The sequence below is a fragment of the Rosa rugosa genome, chromosome 1, assembly GCF_958449725.1.
Source record: "Rosa rugosa chromosome 1, drRosRugo1.1, whole genome shotgun sequence".
NCBI classification, from domain to species: Eukaryota; Viridiplantae; Streptophyta; class Magnoliopsida; order Rosales; family Rosaceae; genus Rosa; species Rosa rugosa.
In genome coordinates this window covers 42181135-42196962 of record NC_084820.1, presented here as the reverse complement: position 1 = coordinate 42196962, position 15828 = coordinate 42181135, and the positions used below count along the sequence as shown (strand labels likewise).

The window sequence follows — 15828 nt, the reverse complement described above, 5'->3', positions numbered from 1 at the left end:
CAACGCATGGAATTTGAAAAGTACAACCGAAAAATATTTTTTATCATAAAAATGATTTCAATTACTATAAGTAAGAATCTGATAAAAAATAAGAACACACACACACACACACACACAATATATATATATATATACAGATCATATCCAGAGCGGAGCTCCGCTTTGAAATTAAGAACACACACACACATATATGATAAAAAAATAAGACACACACACACACACACACACACACACACACACACACACATAATATATATATATTATATATATATATATTATATATACAGATCCTATCCAGAGCGGAGCTCCGCTTTGAAATTAACGTGTGAAGTTCGAATTTTGGGTCACTTTTCGGTCGCATATCCACATCTCGACCGTTCAATTTTTAGGTACTAGTGTATAGATCATCTCTGCAAATTTTCAACCAAAAATGATGATCATTAATGCATTGATAACTGCCTTAAAGCTAGTACGGTTCAGGTTGTCAGTTAGATACCTTAACGATCCTCAATTTGGTTGAAAATTTGCAGAGATGATCTATACACTGGTACCTAAAAACTGAACGGTCGAGATGTGGATATGTGATAGAAAAGTGACCCAAAACTCGAACTCTCACACGTTAATTTCAAAGCAGAGCTCCGCTCTGGATAAGATCTGTATATATATATAGATATATATATATATTTCCTTTTTTCAAGCTAAGAAGAAACAGAGGAACTCTATTGCTTGGAACGGTGTCTTGGATGCAAGAGACTTGATCATGAAAGGAATGAGGTGGATTGTAGGTAATGGTAAGAATATAAAGTTCTGGACTTTTAATTGGGCTTTTGATTGTTATTTACTTGATTTCATTCCTGATGATAGAAGGAATATGATTAATCTAGAAGAGTCAGTGGTCGAGTATATTATTAACGGCAAATGGGACAGGGCAAAGCTAGCTTCTCTTCTAGATCCTAATATTGTGAAGCAGATTCTTGCCATTCCTTTACCTGTTTGTGAACAGGAAGATGAATATATTTGGGGTCCTGCCTCGAATGGTGGATTCTCTATTAAATCTGCGACGTGATTGCAATATGATCATCTTCATAAGCATAACCAGTCCAAATTGGTAAATAAGCTCTGGAAGCTTAATGTCCAGCCAAAAATTTAAATCTTTGGCTGGCTATTTCTTAGAGGAATGCTCAAAACCAGGGATAGACTTTCCAGGTTTAGGATTATTAATTATAACTCTTGTCTTCTCTGTAATAAAGATAATGAGACTGTTGACCATTTGCTTGGTTATTGCGATTTCTCTAAGGAAGTTTGGAGGTTGGCAAACATTAACACCTCAGTGGACTGGGAGGAAGGGTATCTCAAAGTCTTTGAGGAACTCTTCTTGCAACAACCTTACAATGCTGACCTGTTTGCAAAGATTATTACTCTGTGTTGGCAGGTTTGAAAGACTAGAAATGATGTTATTTTCATAACAGCTTCTGTTAATCCTATGTCAATTGTTATGTCAGTTGAAGCAAAAATGAAAAGTTTTGCTGATTCTAACACTAGTACTAGTGGAGCAAAAACTTCAAATCTTTCAACCACAATTAAGTGGTTTACTCCTCCTAGTCCTTGTGTTAAAATCAATTTTGATGGTTCAGTTAGTAGAGATTCAGCTGCTAGTGGTTTCGTTATTAGAGACCATAATGGAAGACCAGTTATTGCCGCCACCAAGTATGTTTGCAACTCTACTACCCCTGTTGCAGTAGCTACTGCGCTCAATGATAGCCTGATTGGGCCAAAGACAAAGGTTTTACAAGAGTTGAAGTTGAAGGAGACTCGAAGCTGGTTATTGATGCAGTTAATGGAGTAGTGATCCCACCCTGCAGGTTGCTCAAATTGATTGAAGACATTAGGACTATTGCAACTTCATTTTCTCAAATTTCCTTTAAGCATATCTACAGGAAAGCAAACTTTGTAGCTGACGCCATTGCAAATTTAGGACATGATGCTACTTCTCCTATGTATTAGAGTGATAGAGTTCCTAGTGAGGCTTCTAGAGCCTAAATTTTTGATGTTGTAAACATTAGTTGTCCTAGAGCTTTCCTTCTTCGAGTAATTTATTTCCATCAAAATAAAAAAAAAAACTCAACCACCTATGGTGCTTAACTCTAAAGTGTTAATGTGTCTGCAAAGACTGAAAAGTACAAAAAGGAAAATTTTACATCACACCCAAACATTTAAAAATAAGAAAAAAAAAACAATTAAAAATAAGAAGAAAAAAATGATACAGTAATCCACTTTCAATTATTACGAGTAAATACACAAATGAGATGAAAATCGGGAGAGCTGGGCAAAGCAATAAAATCGGTTAAAAACCAAGTGCAAGCACAGTAAAACTCTTAAAAAGAAAATATAAGTGAAGCCAAAGCACAGGAAACTCCTAAATACCAAACCATAATTCCATATACGTCATTAAAAAAGATCTAGAAACAAGTTGATACTTCCTATACATGAGTCTGAAGACTCAGTACCAAGCACACGTAACTACCGACCAAACCAACCTCTAGGTGGCTGGACATCCCCATCATTCATCAGCTTATCTAACACAATATTCAGGTCAACTGCCTGACCGTTGTCTGTCAGCTTCCGAACTGTCGCCCTTACATGGTCCCTCGAAAAACCCATGCCTGTCACTCTTTCAATCACATCATCAATAGGAACCTTGTTTCCAGTCCCAGCTGAACCTGATCGATCACTTACACCGGAGGCGGTAGGCACTGCATGTGGTAATACCCTAGCTGTTGGGAGCTGTGGGTAACCACTTCCTCCACTTTGACTTTGAGCAGTAGCAGAAGAGAGTTGTGGTTTCATCGAGGAGGTACCACCATATTGAGAAGGTGATCCACCATAATGATACGGTTCATTAAGCCCAGAAGGAGGGCCATACCCAGAGGAATACCCTGAATTAGGTCTGCTAGATGGTGGCTCATATACATTGGATGTTGGACTATAATATTGTTGGGAGGGAGGAGGCCCACTAGGTGTCTGAGAAGGTGGCTGGCGAAGACTGGGTGGGTAGGTCTGGGAAGGAACATAAGGAGTATCTTCAGCATGGTGACCTAGGGTAGGCTGGAGTTGAGAGGGATTAACAGGTGGAAGTGAATGGTGCTGTTGAGGAAGCTGGGGCGGTGGCTGAGGATACTGTGGTTGACTGGTAGGCTGAAATTGTTGATGCGGAGGTACCGTAGGAGGGGGGAGTGACTGCTGACCTGCAGGCAATTGGTATTGCTGATTTGGAGCTTCTTGAGTTTGAACAGGTGCAGCTGGGAAATATTGGTCTCGCTGAGGAACAGGAGGGATCTGGTTCTGAGAGTACTGATTTGGATGCTGAATTGAAGGTGGTACACTTTGGAGCATAGGCTGTGGAGGAGCATTTGGTGGAGAAACAGCAGGAAGTGATGGAGGAATGTTCACAGGAGGAAGCTGTTGGTGAGATTGTTGAGGAGCAGAGGCTACTTTATGCCCAGAATCTGCATTCAGAGCATTCCGTGATTCCAATTGAGGATCTACCTTGGGATTTGATAGCTGTATCTTCCCAAGCTGCAGCTGAGCCTCTACTATTGATTGCTTATCCTTCAAATCCAGAACACCTGTTTGCACCTGTGCATGATGTTAACAAAAACCAAATAAATCAGAGAAAATGAAAAAGCAGCATTAACACAGTAATTAAAAAAATAAAAGAGTTCATAGTCATTTCTTTTACTAAAATGCCAAAGGCAGCCAAAACAAATCCACAGGAATAAGAAGGTAAAGTGGCAACATACATCTCTAAGAATATTCTCCATTTGTCTCATCTTTCCATCAGCATTTCCATGATTGTTTCCCACAGATACCTTCAAATCATCAACAGAATTCTCAAGGTGGCGGGTTCTGCTCTCAAGTTGTGTTAGTCGTGCACTAATACCTTCCATAACTTGAAGTAAATTATCAGCATACTTCTTCATGGTGTGGTCAATCTCTGATATAATTGTAGCATCAGGAACATTTCGGTCCTTCTCCACAACATCTTTTGCACGTTCGAAGGAATCCACAGAACCATAATTCTGTATAAAACAAAAAAATGGAAACACTATCACCATCTAGTGGAAGTGAGGCAAATGCCAACCTCATAGGGTTAAGTATCAACGACGTCTACTTAAAGTCTAGCAAGCATAGCCATATTTGAAAAAGGAATATAAAGAGGGTCGAATAATCACCATAAGGCCCTATGATTTTTGGTCTGTACCTTTTCAAATTTTTACAAACATGCGTAAAAATCCACCATGGTAAATATTAATACTCTCAAAAGCATAATCTTCAGTCAGCCTACTCTCAAACAATAACATGTGTAAAAATCACCATGGTAAATATTAATACTCTCAAAAACATTATCATGCTCGTTCACACACTGCCCTCAGGGAAATTCAGTACAGTTCTCTAGTTCTAAACATTTAATTGCAACTTCCTGAAGCATAACATACAAATTTTCGATTAAGTTAATAGCAAAATGGATTATGCAAAATCTCAGTGCATATAGAACTAAGAAACTAGCACCATGAAGAATGAGATTCTGAGAGAGGGGTTAATTACTCTGATGGGAGTATTGGTGTTGGACTTGGACTCTTGGGAGTTCCAAGCCCTAGTGGATCCTCCTCCACCTCCGAGATTAGGTGTAGCATCAAAACTTGGGGATTGCGAAGAGGCTCCAGTGATGGGACGGATGGGCTGGAAATCATAGTTCGGCAAGATATCTTCCTTCTTGGAAATCCCATTTCCATGACCCACCTGGTGCTCTTCCTCTTGGGAATTGTTCATCAGGTCAAGGAAGTCGTTGTTGTGCTGTGACGATCCCTGTGACAGGTCCATTATCTGCTTGTCCATGAAGGATGTAGTATTCATCGGTGTCGTAATCAATAGAATGCTAATTTTTGTCACAAAAAGGTTCCAAAGAATCACTTGTTTGTCTATAAAAATTCCAGTGAAGATACCAATAAGAGAGAATAAACAAAGAAGTCACTCTGAAAAAAGTACAATCATATATCCAAAAGTGACTGAAATAAAATGGCAGTAGACATCAGATCATGTATCTCAATTCAGCTGCATCAAGTGAAGTATATGCATTGCCATACAATAAAGTTACTAACCAAGATATGCAAAAATAATGATCAGAACAGATAATCATCATGCTCAATATAATCGGTGAATCAAACAACCAGACAACATTATGTTCACTTATCTTGTTCGAATTGGTGACAATTCACTAAATTTTCTTAAGCTATCGTCAACATAAGGGCTTTTCGCCTTCTATTATCTTTCAATATCATCTAGGTTGTAGAAGAAATATTCTTTACTTTTTCTTTTTTTTCAACCAAAGACGGATCTCGAGAGTCAAATTTCGAAACATGACTTGACAGCACGCAATTGAACAATTTATACAAACTACAACTGCACCAGATAACCACGATGAGAAAACTGAAAGACATTTTCATATTAAATTATATCAGTCTTTTATATTTCTATTTATCGCCTAGCATCATTTGGTCTAGTGGCATTAGTCTCCCCTTTGTAAGTGGGAGGTCCTGAGCTCGACTCACGGATAGTAGTTGTTGACTTCTTAGTGGTTATGCAATCAAGATTTCTATTTATCTACAACTCCCATAATCTTGTTTTGGTTTACTGATACTGACAACCTTAATTCTTCCCTGCAGAGATAATAAATAGCCCAAAGGTTTTCAAACTACACTCTCTCCAAGAAAATCATATCTTATCATCATCTTCTCTCATCAAGCTGTTATGCCTCAGCTATGAACCCAAAATGGATTATCTTACTATTGGCAGAATAGGACAAGTGACTTCTGTATTTGTAAAAGTTATCTCATCTGATACTTTGGAACTTGAATGATAAATGACAAACATAAAATAATAACCAAGTGTTTGCTGCCCCTCCACCTTAAACGCCATAAACGAGAAGCCTGGGCTAGTAATGAAATTGAACCCCAAACACAAGTACTAGAGTCTGAGAGCCCAAATGAAGTTCTCATTATCATTATTTTTCTAACCTTTTGATAAAAAGGCGGTATACTAAATGGCAATCATGCGTCTAGTTGTGGCAGTACATCAACCAAACAACCTAGATGACAAAATGTATCTATAAAAGCAAGAGGGGAAAAGGATAAATATATTTCCCCACACTAATTCTAATAAGGCGCAACACAGTTCAGAGACTCCTTACTTGTATTTACATAATTGAACTACACAATTTGAGCACACCACACAAATTCGAACTAATAATGATGAAGCTGATGATGATGAAACCAACAGAAGTATCTATAGCAACACTCCATCCTAATAAAGAGCCACAGAAAAACGCAATACAACCATACACAGAACAATAATATCAACTCAAGCAAAAAACCAAAATAAACAAAGCAGTAATCAATAACTGAAAGTAATATTCCATATATTCAAAGTAATAACCCAAAATCAAACACCTAAAACGCATAGCTCAAAGCGATCCCGATTACAAAACCAAAATCCCTAGGAAGTGCTCTAGCGGATTAAAATTAGATTCAGAATTTTTCTTTACAGGAATTTAGGTTTATAACATAAGAGCAAAAACAAAACAACAAATTGAAGATTAGGGCGCAGGATTCTTACGGATTGGTCGATAGAATCTTGAGCAAGAAATGGCTGGAGAAGCTTGAAGAAAGATTGATTCCGCGGCGCTTCCTATCGCATGAGCATGCGAGGAGGGGCACGGATGAACACAAATTGGGGAGGGGAGGGGAGGGGCAGGATCGGAATAAGAAAGTGATCGGGAGAGAGAAAGAGAAAGAGAAAGAGAGAGAGAGAAGGAGAGGTATATTGCAACTGTGACTTGTTTCTCGAGTCTGGAGTTGTGCGGAGCAAGCAAACGGGAGAGAAGACGAAAATGGATTTTAGGTAAAACAGATGCGGATCAAGGCTAGAATTGCAAATTGCAAGGTGTCCTATAACATTATCGAAATTGTGCCAAGTGCCCCAAACAAATTTTTTTTTTTTTTCTTTATGGTGGAAAACACAATTGTTTTTCCAACTTCACCAATCTCATGATGGTAGTGAAATTGTTTTTTTTTGTTTTAAGCGACATAAGAGTGTGTTTGGATGAGGGAAAAAATGATGGAATTTAATTGAAAGTAAGGATTTCATAATTCCTAAAAGCCAATTCCCTCGTTTGGCATTATCAGATTGGAAATTTTAAATTTCTCTGTGGAAAAAAACGAAGGAATTCGTTATTTAAATTCCTCACTTCAATTTCCACCAAAATAGGTGTCATTTACGAATTCCTTTGCAGTATTCAATTTTTATTTCCAAAACAAGACTTTTTTCTATTTTATCTTTTTATTTATTTTAAACTTTCTTAATTTATTACATATTTCAAATCCTAAATAGATGCAACCAAACAATAGAAATTGCAATTAATGGAATTTTAGATTGATGGAGTTAAAGATTCCATCATTTATAAATTCCTACGGATTTTATAATTTTCTCATCCAAACGCACCATTAGGGATAATCTTTTGCTCGTATTTGAAATTTTATTGATAAAAAAGAAAGGTACAAAAGGAAGGGGGACTGGGGAAGTAGGCCAAAAGCACTTTCACGATACATAAATCAACATAAAAAGTATATACAAGTTGGGTATACTAAACTTGGATAAGAACATCACAAAATTCGTGCAAATAAATACAATCAAAGAAAAGTGCTAAACAACTCTGAGCACAAATAGGGGGTCATCATTTAGCCATTGGACCATAAGCCCATTTGAAGCCCGGCAGGCTCTTGCAATAGGGGTGGTCAACCCAACCTTTTCTCTAATAGGCTAGGGTCTAGACCATGTAAGTGATGTTCGGCCCGACCTTTCACCACAGCTCGTTTGAGCCCTTAAGGCACAAGTCCGGCTCAATCCTTTAAACCGACCTAACATTGCTTTAACAGTCATCTTTTTTTTTTTTTTTTTCAATTTCTCTCTTTTCTTCTTCGCAGTTCACACATTTCCTCTATGTCTTCAGTTTTCTTCTTCTCTTCTTGACCTCCTCTTTCTTATCTCTATCTCTCTCCATTCTCAAATCTCACTCTAGTTGCACGATGTTCACGATTAGTAACAAAATTGAAGTCGGGCTCCAATTGAAATTATAAAATTGGAGCCGCCCGATCCAGCCTAATCTTCCGACCCCTTCTGGTCTTTCAGACCCCTGATCTCTTAACCCTTCTAGTCTTTAGATCCAAAACATTTTAAAGAAGTCACGCTGAACTTGAAATGTTACACCAATTGCAATCACCATCCGTGACCCAATCTCCGTCACCATCTGTGACTTGATCTCGTTCACCATTTGTGAAAAAAATCAAAACATTAAGCGAGTCGCACTGGACCCAAAATGTTCCACAAATCTACTCAAAGATTTCTTATCTTGCTCACCATCTGTGACAAGACTAAAACATTAAGCAAGTCGCACTGGACCCAAAATGTTACACTAATCTCAATACTTTTCGAAACAATAGAAATCATCATTTCCACAATCATTTGTTTCTCGAAAACCCACAACTCAAAACAATAAATGAGCATAATCACGCATATTGATTCATCGTACATCACACTCACAAGAATATATATATATATATATATATATATATATATATATATATATATATATATATATATATATATATATCACTTAAATATATACATACGTAGCCATTCGCTCAAGAATACCACTAATACCAACAATAGTTTGCAGTTAAATAAATAACTCCCAAAACGATAAAGATAGCTCTGTTCGTAAATGAACATTGTGAGATTACTCAACTCTGAATCCCGCTGCTTCTTCACACACAAACCGACGCAATCTGCTCAACACATTTCCGACGCACGTAATCACATCAAGGTCACATCACAATACCACCCGTGGTATGAAAGTATCTAAATTTGAAAAAGTTATTAAAGTTCGAATCCTCGATTTGAACTAAAATCCCAAAAATAATGCCAATCTAGACGAAACTTCATTCGAGACCACCCAAAGTCTCCGAAACACTTCTACAATCGATATGTCAAAATCACAAGTCGATCGAACGATCGGATTCTCACGGATTGAAAACCGAACTGTTAGAAACCGCTAAAAACCCTAACATACTCATACGATCTCCAAAAATTACGTATCATATATCGAAATGCTCGTATCGATGAATAGATGATAAATGAAACAATAAACTTCTCCTGACATAGCCGGAAACGCTGCCACAGGCGGTGGAACAATCACCACATGCACAGCTGTCCAAACTCAAAACCACATTAATCCAACCGTCCAAAATGGAGTTCATACAACAAGGATCAACTTTAATACTTGAGATTTTGGCCAGTTCAGCCTAGATCGGCAGGAATCAAGCCTGAAAGCCGAGAAATTTCTGTTCACCTTGAGTTGCTGATTCTTCTCCGGTGCAAATCGTCGAAACCACCACCATGGATAGAAAGAGGAAGCACCCACCAACCAAACAAGACCGGTTTGAGCTGTTGCCATCGCCGGAGAAGGAAGTTCCGGTCGGGTCCAATCGATCCTAACTTTGCTGCCTCGATGCGCCACCGTGGATGGGAATCTGTCCAAGCCACCACCACGGGGAGGAAGGCGAGGTTGGTCTGAGTCGTTCTTGGCCGGTCCCGTCGAGGGAGGTGGCCGAAAAAGTCCGGTTGAGTTTGCGGGTTCTGGTCGGGTCAATCGAAAAACTGAGAGAGAGGTTTCTGGAAATTTCTGGAAACCGGACGAAAAAGGAAGCTTTTTCGAATTTTTTCTATTTATAGCTATTTCCCGAAAATAGTACGTTTTTCCGCTGATCATAACTTTCTCATACGAACTCCGATTCCCGCGTGCCATATGTCCACGAACCGGTATCGACACGCTCTACAACTTTTATGAAGGAAGCTTGTGGAGAAATTCAACGAATAAAAAGTCAATTTTTTAACTCCTTGAAAATAAAACGTTTCGAGTAATTATTCGTCCGAAATACTTCCACATCATTCCCAAACTATGTACTCATCCTAACCACCCCTGAATAAATTCCGGAAAAATCCTCGAAAAATAATAATGAATTTCTGAGGTATTACACACACCCTTAAGCAACTCCCAAAAACTTAATATACAATTAAACTAATGAAATACTCATGTTTTTATATAGGGATAATTAATTTTGGCACTCCGGCCAATTTACTACACTTACATTTTTTACTACATAAAAGTGGAGCGTAAGTGGTAAAAATAAAAAGTGAAAAACAGGTGATAAAAATATATGACATAGTGAAATTAATGTACAAATCACCCCCCCCCCTTTTATGGTTACAGTGGCAGAGCCAGAAATTGATCTCAACTGGGGCACTCGAAAGTTTTAAAGAAAAAAAAAATTGAAACTAATAAATTAGAATAAAACTATAGAAAGATTGGTTTTTTTTTTTTTACCAAAAAAGATCAATATTTTTTTTAATTACATATTTTATTAATTCAAACTTACAGTTTTAGATTTTAGATAATCACAATGGAAATATAATTTATCTTTGAACTGTAAAACTATATAAAAGAATAGTGTTAATGTTTTTTTTTTTTTTTTTTTGAGGTAAAGATGAAATTGTATTAATGAATTATACGATTACAATCGTACTGTAGGGCATCCAGGACACACTCTGGAGCTTGAGAAAACCATTCCATATGAATGTCAGAATCAAAACCAAATCCTGCTAGTCTATGAGCAACATGATTAGCGGTCCTATAAGTATGATGAACACCTATAGAAAGCAAATCACCTAGCAATTCCTGAATTTCTTCAACAATAATTCCCAAAGTAGAGAAGTCATGATCCTCTGCAGTCACAGCCTTCACTGCCTCTGAGCAATCACTCATTATAGCAACATTAGACACACCCAGCGCTTGAATAAGCTCCAGCCCAGATTTAATAGCAAGCAACTCAGCATGGTAGGCAGAGGACACATTAGTCACTCTATAAGCAAAGCCTGCAATGAACTCACCCTTCTCATTACGCAGGACATCGCCAATGCCTCCATGTTGTAGAGTAGAGACATAAGCACCATCAACATTCATGCACAATAAGCCACTCATGGGAGGGGACCAATGTGCTCTAGCTTTCGTCCTCTTATCGATTACCATAATCGTATCCCTATTAGCTTGAAGGAACTCTTCATACCAAGCCATAGTACAAGCAACAATAGTAGAAGCGTTTTTAGCATTATCATTCCACAATTTATCATTCCTATTCTTCCAAAGACCCCATAAAAGCATCAATAGCTTAGAAAAATTTTCATAAGAAAGAGTAGATGCTTGCTCAAGTAACCATTCCTTAAAAATAAAAGAATGAGTAATAGGAACCTGAATTGAAAAAGGAGGAGCAGTAAGGATTTCCTGCGCAGTAGGGCACCCACATAATACATGGCCAACACTCTCAACCTGGTGACAGCAAAGCAGGCATCCCATATCACCAGTGTAACCCTTCTTACTCAAACTCTCTCTAGTTGGTAACACATTGTGACAAGCTCGCCAGATACATATAGAGACCTTCCCAGGGATCTTAGCTTTCCAAAGTGACTTCCAGAGAATACGAAAAGGATCAGGATCACCAATAGAGGAGGAAGCAAAGACATCCCCCATCACCACCTCCCGAGCTACATAGTAGGCAGTTTTAGAAGAAAACTTACCCTTATTCCCAAGCTTCCAGCTCAAACGATCGCTTCTATTTCTATGACTGAGAGGAACACACAAGATAGCATCAACAACTTCTTGAGAGAATAGTGTTAATGTTTTTTTGTTGGGAAGAAAAAATAGTACTAATGTTAAGAAAAGAAAGAAATAAAAAATAAAGAAACATTACATTGCTGCTTCCAGGAGTTCCAGCACTCAAAACCGCCTCTCATATTAAAAATTAAAAATTCTTCAACCACCACGTCAAGACTACTATTAGTGTTATTGTGAAACCAGAAACATTTTATACTAAAATTTCACTGGAGCACGGGACCCACCGTGCCCCAACGCGGCTCCGCCCTTGTATGGTTACGTATGTAATGTAATTTTGTCAACGAATTTAGTATAGACAAACCATAAAACATTACTGTTCAATAAATAGTAATGGGACGATCTTGCCCTGTATTTTGCAAGATTTGTTTTTCTGTCCTGTATTTGCAGCAAGTGCTCCCGCCCTCCCTCCCTCCCCCCACACGTGGGAAAAACCATTTCGTTCTTAACCGGCCACTACGATAGTCCTAGCCAAGCCAAACAATTAAGGCATAAATCAACCCCGCAGTATCGTGGGGGCTTAAAAACTAGTTTCTGATCTAAAGATCAAAAGATGGGCTCTAGAGGCTGCAATTTAATTTGATTGGTTTATTCATTACAGTATTTTTTAGAAAACCCAACACGCCACGCACCATGTTTGTGGAAATGTTTTTCCTTATCTCATCAGGTGTGGCAAGTTAAAAGTGGACAGTAAAATTTATTTTCTTCTTGTGACCGGGTTAGTGGGAAGAGAGAAACTGGAGGACAAAAAGGAAGAGGTGCGACAAAGTAAATATTAAAATTTTATCTAATTCAACAATTATCATTATAATCTTATTTTATTAAACTCATCTATTGTCAAAAATGCAATATGGGAAGAATCGACAAGTTTGAGAAACAATATAGATCAATGAGGTTGAAGCACATTCTTCTCTTTCCCTCAAAATTGAAACGTACGTGAAGAAGTTGATTAAAAACCTAGGTTGACATATACAATTACAGTAACGGAATATAGCTAGATACAGAAAAAAGAGTAATTACAAAACTGCATTTGTTAACTTGCTAAACTATACAAAGCCCCTTGACAACTATACAACTTAAAGTAGTTCTGTTTCTCTCTTTCTTCCTCGAGTCTTATAAGCATCTTAAAGACCTGCAATGCCAAACCGGTATCACAAGGAGCGCGGGAACTCACAAAAGAATTCACAAAACTCATATTCATTGTAAACTTCTGCAATGTCCCAATGTTGCTGCTGTTAGAATCTGCTGGCTCCAAACACTCATTTATAAGCTTGAGAAAGGTTTGCAATGTCAAAAGACTGTCAGAACCAGCCATGTGACTCTTCCCGGCTGCCCGAGCAACCCCGAGCTTGTTTGCCACCTTGTCCAAACCCCCACAAACTCCGGAACAGAACCTCGTGATCATGTGTTTAATGTCAAACACGCTAGCCCCAAAGTACTCCTTCACGTTTCTCATGAATCCATGCATTTCGTCTGGCAAATTTTGCCCACTGAGAATCTTGGTGAAGAAGCCAAAATCATAAGAACTCTGGAAACCTACCCATGTCAAATGTACCTCTGAACTGTTTCCTACCAGCCCAGAGCCCCGACACAACTCTGCGAACTTAGAGGAAGGAATACCGTCCTTCTTGTTTCTCTGGAAATCGGTCCCATGAGTCTTGAGAAACTTAATTGAGTCCTTGTTTTGCTCATCACTTTCGATATCAAAGTCACTGAAATTGAACTCCCATACGTAGAAGTTTCCAAATCTGTCCGAGAGAGTCAAACCCAATTGGATTATGTTGGTGGCGTTCACATTTTTCTTCATCATCTCATAATTGTATTGTGGCTCTCGGAGACGGCCTTTGTCGGATGCAGAAAGTTGACCGGGGAATTCGGTGTCTATAGAAGCAAGAAAGCAGCGGTCATGCGTATGGGGCTCACCGGGCCAAAAGAGTAAGTTCCGGATTTTCTTAAACTCAGACTCCAAATTCTTGTGCCAAACCCGATTGATTATGCCAGGGATTGGAAGAATAATAGGGTGTAAATTGGGCACCAGATGGTTCTGCATAGGATATCCGCAGTCCGAAGCGGCGATTGGCTGAAGTAGGTAAGTAGCTGCTTGCATCATATTGGTAGTCGCTACAACTTGATGGAGGATAATGAATGGGAGTAGTTATGCTTCGCAGAGGCCACAGGGATTATGGTTATATAGAAATAAAAAGGAAAAACTCCCTAATCCTCATGGAATGGGGAAAGCACGAGTCAATATTCTTCCCAAAGGGAAGTAGGAAACCAAAACGTGAAAGCAAATTAAAAGAGGATTGTGTTATACGGTCTTACCCAAAAGAAAAAGGAAAGGGACTATAATAGAAAAATTCGATTCGTGTAATATAATTATTTTTTTTTTTCTGAGAAGATGACTCGTGTAAAATTTCAGTGCAGGAGGCGAAGATTGGACCGCGTCGGAACCCTGGGTTCGGGTCGGGTTGGACAGTTTGGAGGAGAGAGAATGGTGCTTTTCTGGGTTTCTATTTTTGGTAGTTTTCAAAAATGTAAATAATGATTTTCTCAAAACAGAAATTCCTACTTATAGAATTTCTAAAAATAATAGAAAATTTCATTGACCATAACTTTCTCATACGAACTCCGATTTATGCGTGTCGCATGTCCATGAACTCGTATCGACGCGCTCTACGACATTCGTGAAGGAAGTTTTCGGAGAAACCCAACGAATAAAAAGTCAACCTAATTTGAACCCTCTAAAATAAAACATTTTGAGTAATTATTCGTCCGAAATATTTTCGCTCCGCCCTCGGCCCACGAAATCGTACTAATGAACACTTTATCAATTCCAGGAATTTCTAAGAAATTAATAACAATTTTCTTGGGTATTACATGGCGGTGGCCGTGCTTTCGGTTTGGGTTAAAAGACCACTGCAGTGATGTCTCCGTCCCCGGTGTCGAGCTTGGGTTTGGGATTGTTTCATGCTCCTGAGTATCGGATTGGAATCAGCTCTCTGGCCTCAGTAGTGGCGACAACGGCTGGATGGATGGCGGTGGTTGGCTGTAGCATTCTGCCAGTTCTATGGAACCCTAGCTTCTTTGGGCTGTGCTAGAATAGGGTGGGGGCTTGGTTGCTTCGGCCCACCTGAAAATTAGTGTTTTACTTTCTATTTTATTTTTGGTCATTATTTCTCTTTTTTATAAGGGGAAAATGACTAGTGATTACTAAATTTGTCTTGGTCGCAAACACTAGTGCTCGGTTGAAACATTTATTTAAATTGCTTTTGAGCATCTAGTTTTTGTTGGAATAGTTCGGGGACTCCCTAAAGGGTGGATGTACCCTGGATTTATGGAGTTCTATTTTCTTAGAATAAGATCTTTGTATGTTCTAAAGGATGACTCTTTTTGTCGACCCCATTGGGGTGTGTTATTTGGTACTACTTGTTGATTATACAATCGGGCTGACCTAGTGGCAGGGTGAAACTAAGTGTCATCGGATTTTTCTTCCGGCGGCAACATAGTAGGAAAGCTGTGCAATTGGTAATTATGCTACGTTGTAATCGGGTTACATATCGAGTTATCTTTCCGTTATGTCTCAGCTATGTCAAAGCAAATGGAGTAGCCAGTCGACCACTCTTTGCTAGTTGGTGCTTGTTAGAATACATGTACTCTGTTGAGATTCCTGATATCATTTCGGGACATACTCTAGATGCTTATTGTAATCAGAGGTTTAGGCTCTATGTCCCCCCCTTTTTATTCAATAGTGTCATTAATCAAGGCTTGAGGGCAGCCGCACCAGCTCTTTATTCAAAAAAAAAAAAAAACTTGTCCTTATGAGCATGATTTAAAATTTTATAGATGTAGTAGCCATATGATCATTCATAAAGGACTTTTATGTAATTTGCTTTTTTTTTTTTTTTGTAGATTTTCTGTTATGGGTTTTCTCTATGCAATCAACATGATTGAACAATGAAAAACCCCTAAACCTATAATCTTTCCCACCT

General features: G+C 38.5%; 1 protein-coding gene across 3 annotated transcripts; it reads right to left on the bottom strand.

Moving 5' to 3' along the window:
* Positions 1-2244: 2244 nt before the first annotated feature.
* LOC133724965 (formin-like protein 3) lies at positions 2245-6966 on the bottom strand. 3 transcript variants are annotated; one of them, XM_062151954.1, is made up of 4 exons: positions 6673-6966; positions 4606-4979; positions 3801-4079; positions 2245-3636 (listed from the first exon to the last, which is right to left on the bottom strand). In XM_062151954.1, the coding sequence occupies exons 2-4, from the start codon at positions 4912-4914 to the stop codon at positions 2521-2523; spliced, it is 1704 nt and encodes a 567-aa protein (XP_062007938.1). In that variant the 5' UTR covers positions 4915-4979; positions 6673-6966; the 3' UTR covers positions 2245-2520. The 3 variants fall into 3 exon arrangements, with proteins under 3 accessions (XP_062007938.1, XP_062007937.1, XP_062007939.1); XM_062151953.1 differs by having other exon boundaries at positions 4606-4936; positions 6673-6965; XM_062151955.1 differs by having other exon boundaries at positions 4606-4884; positions 6673-6965.
* Positions 6967-15828: the final 8862 nt, after the last annotated feature.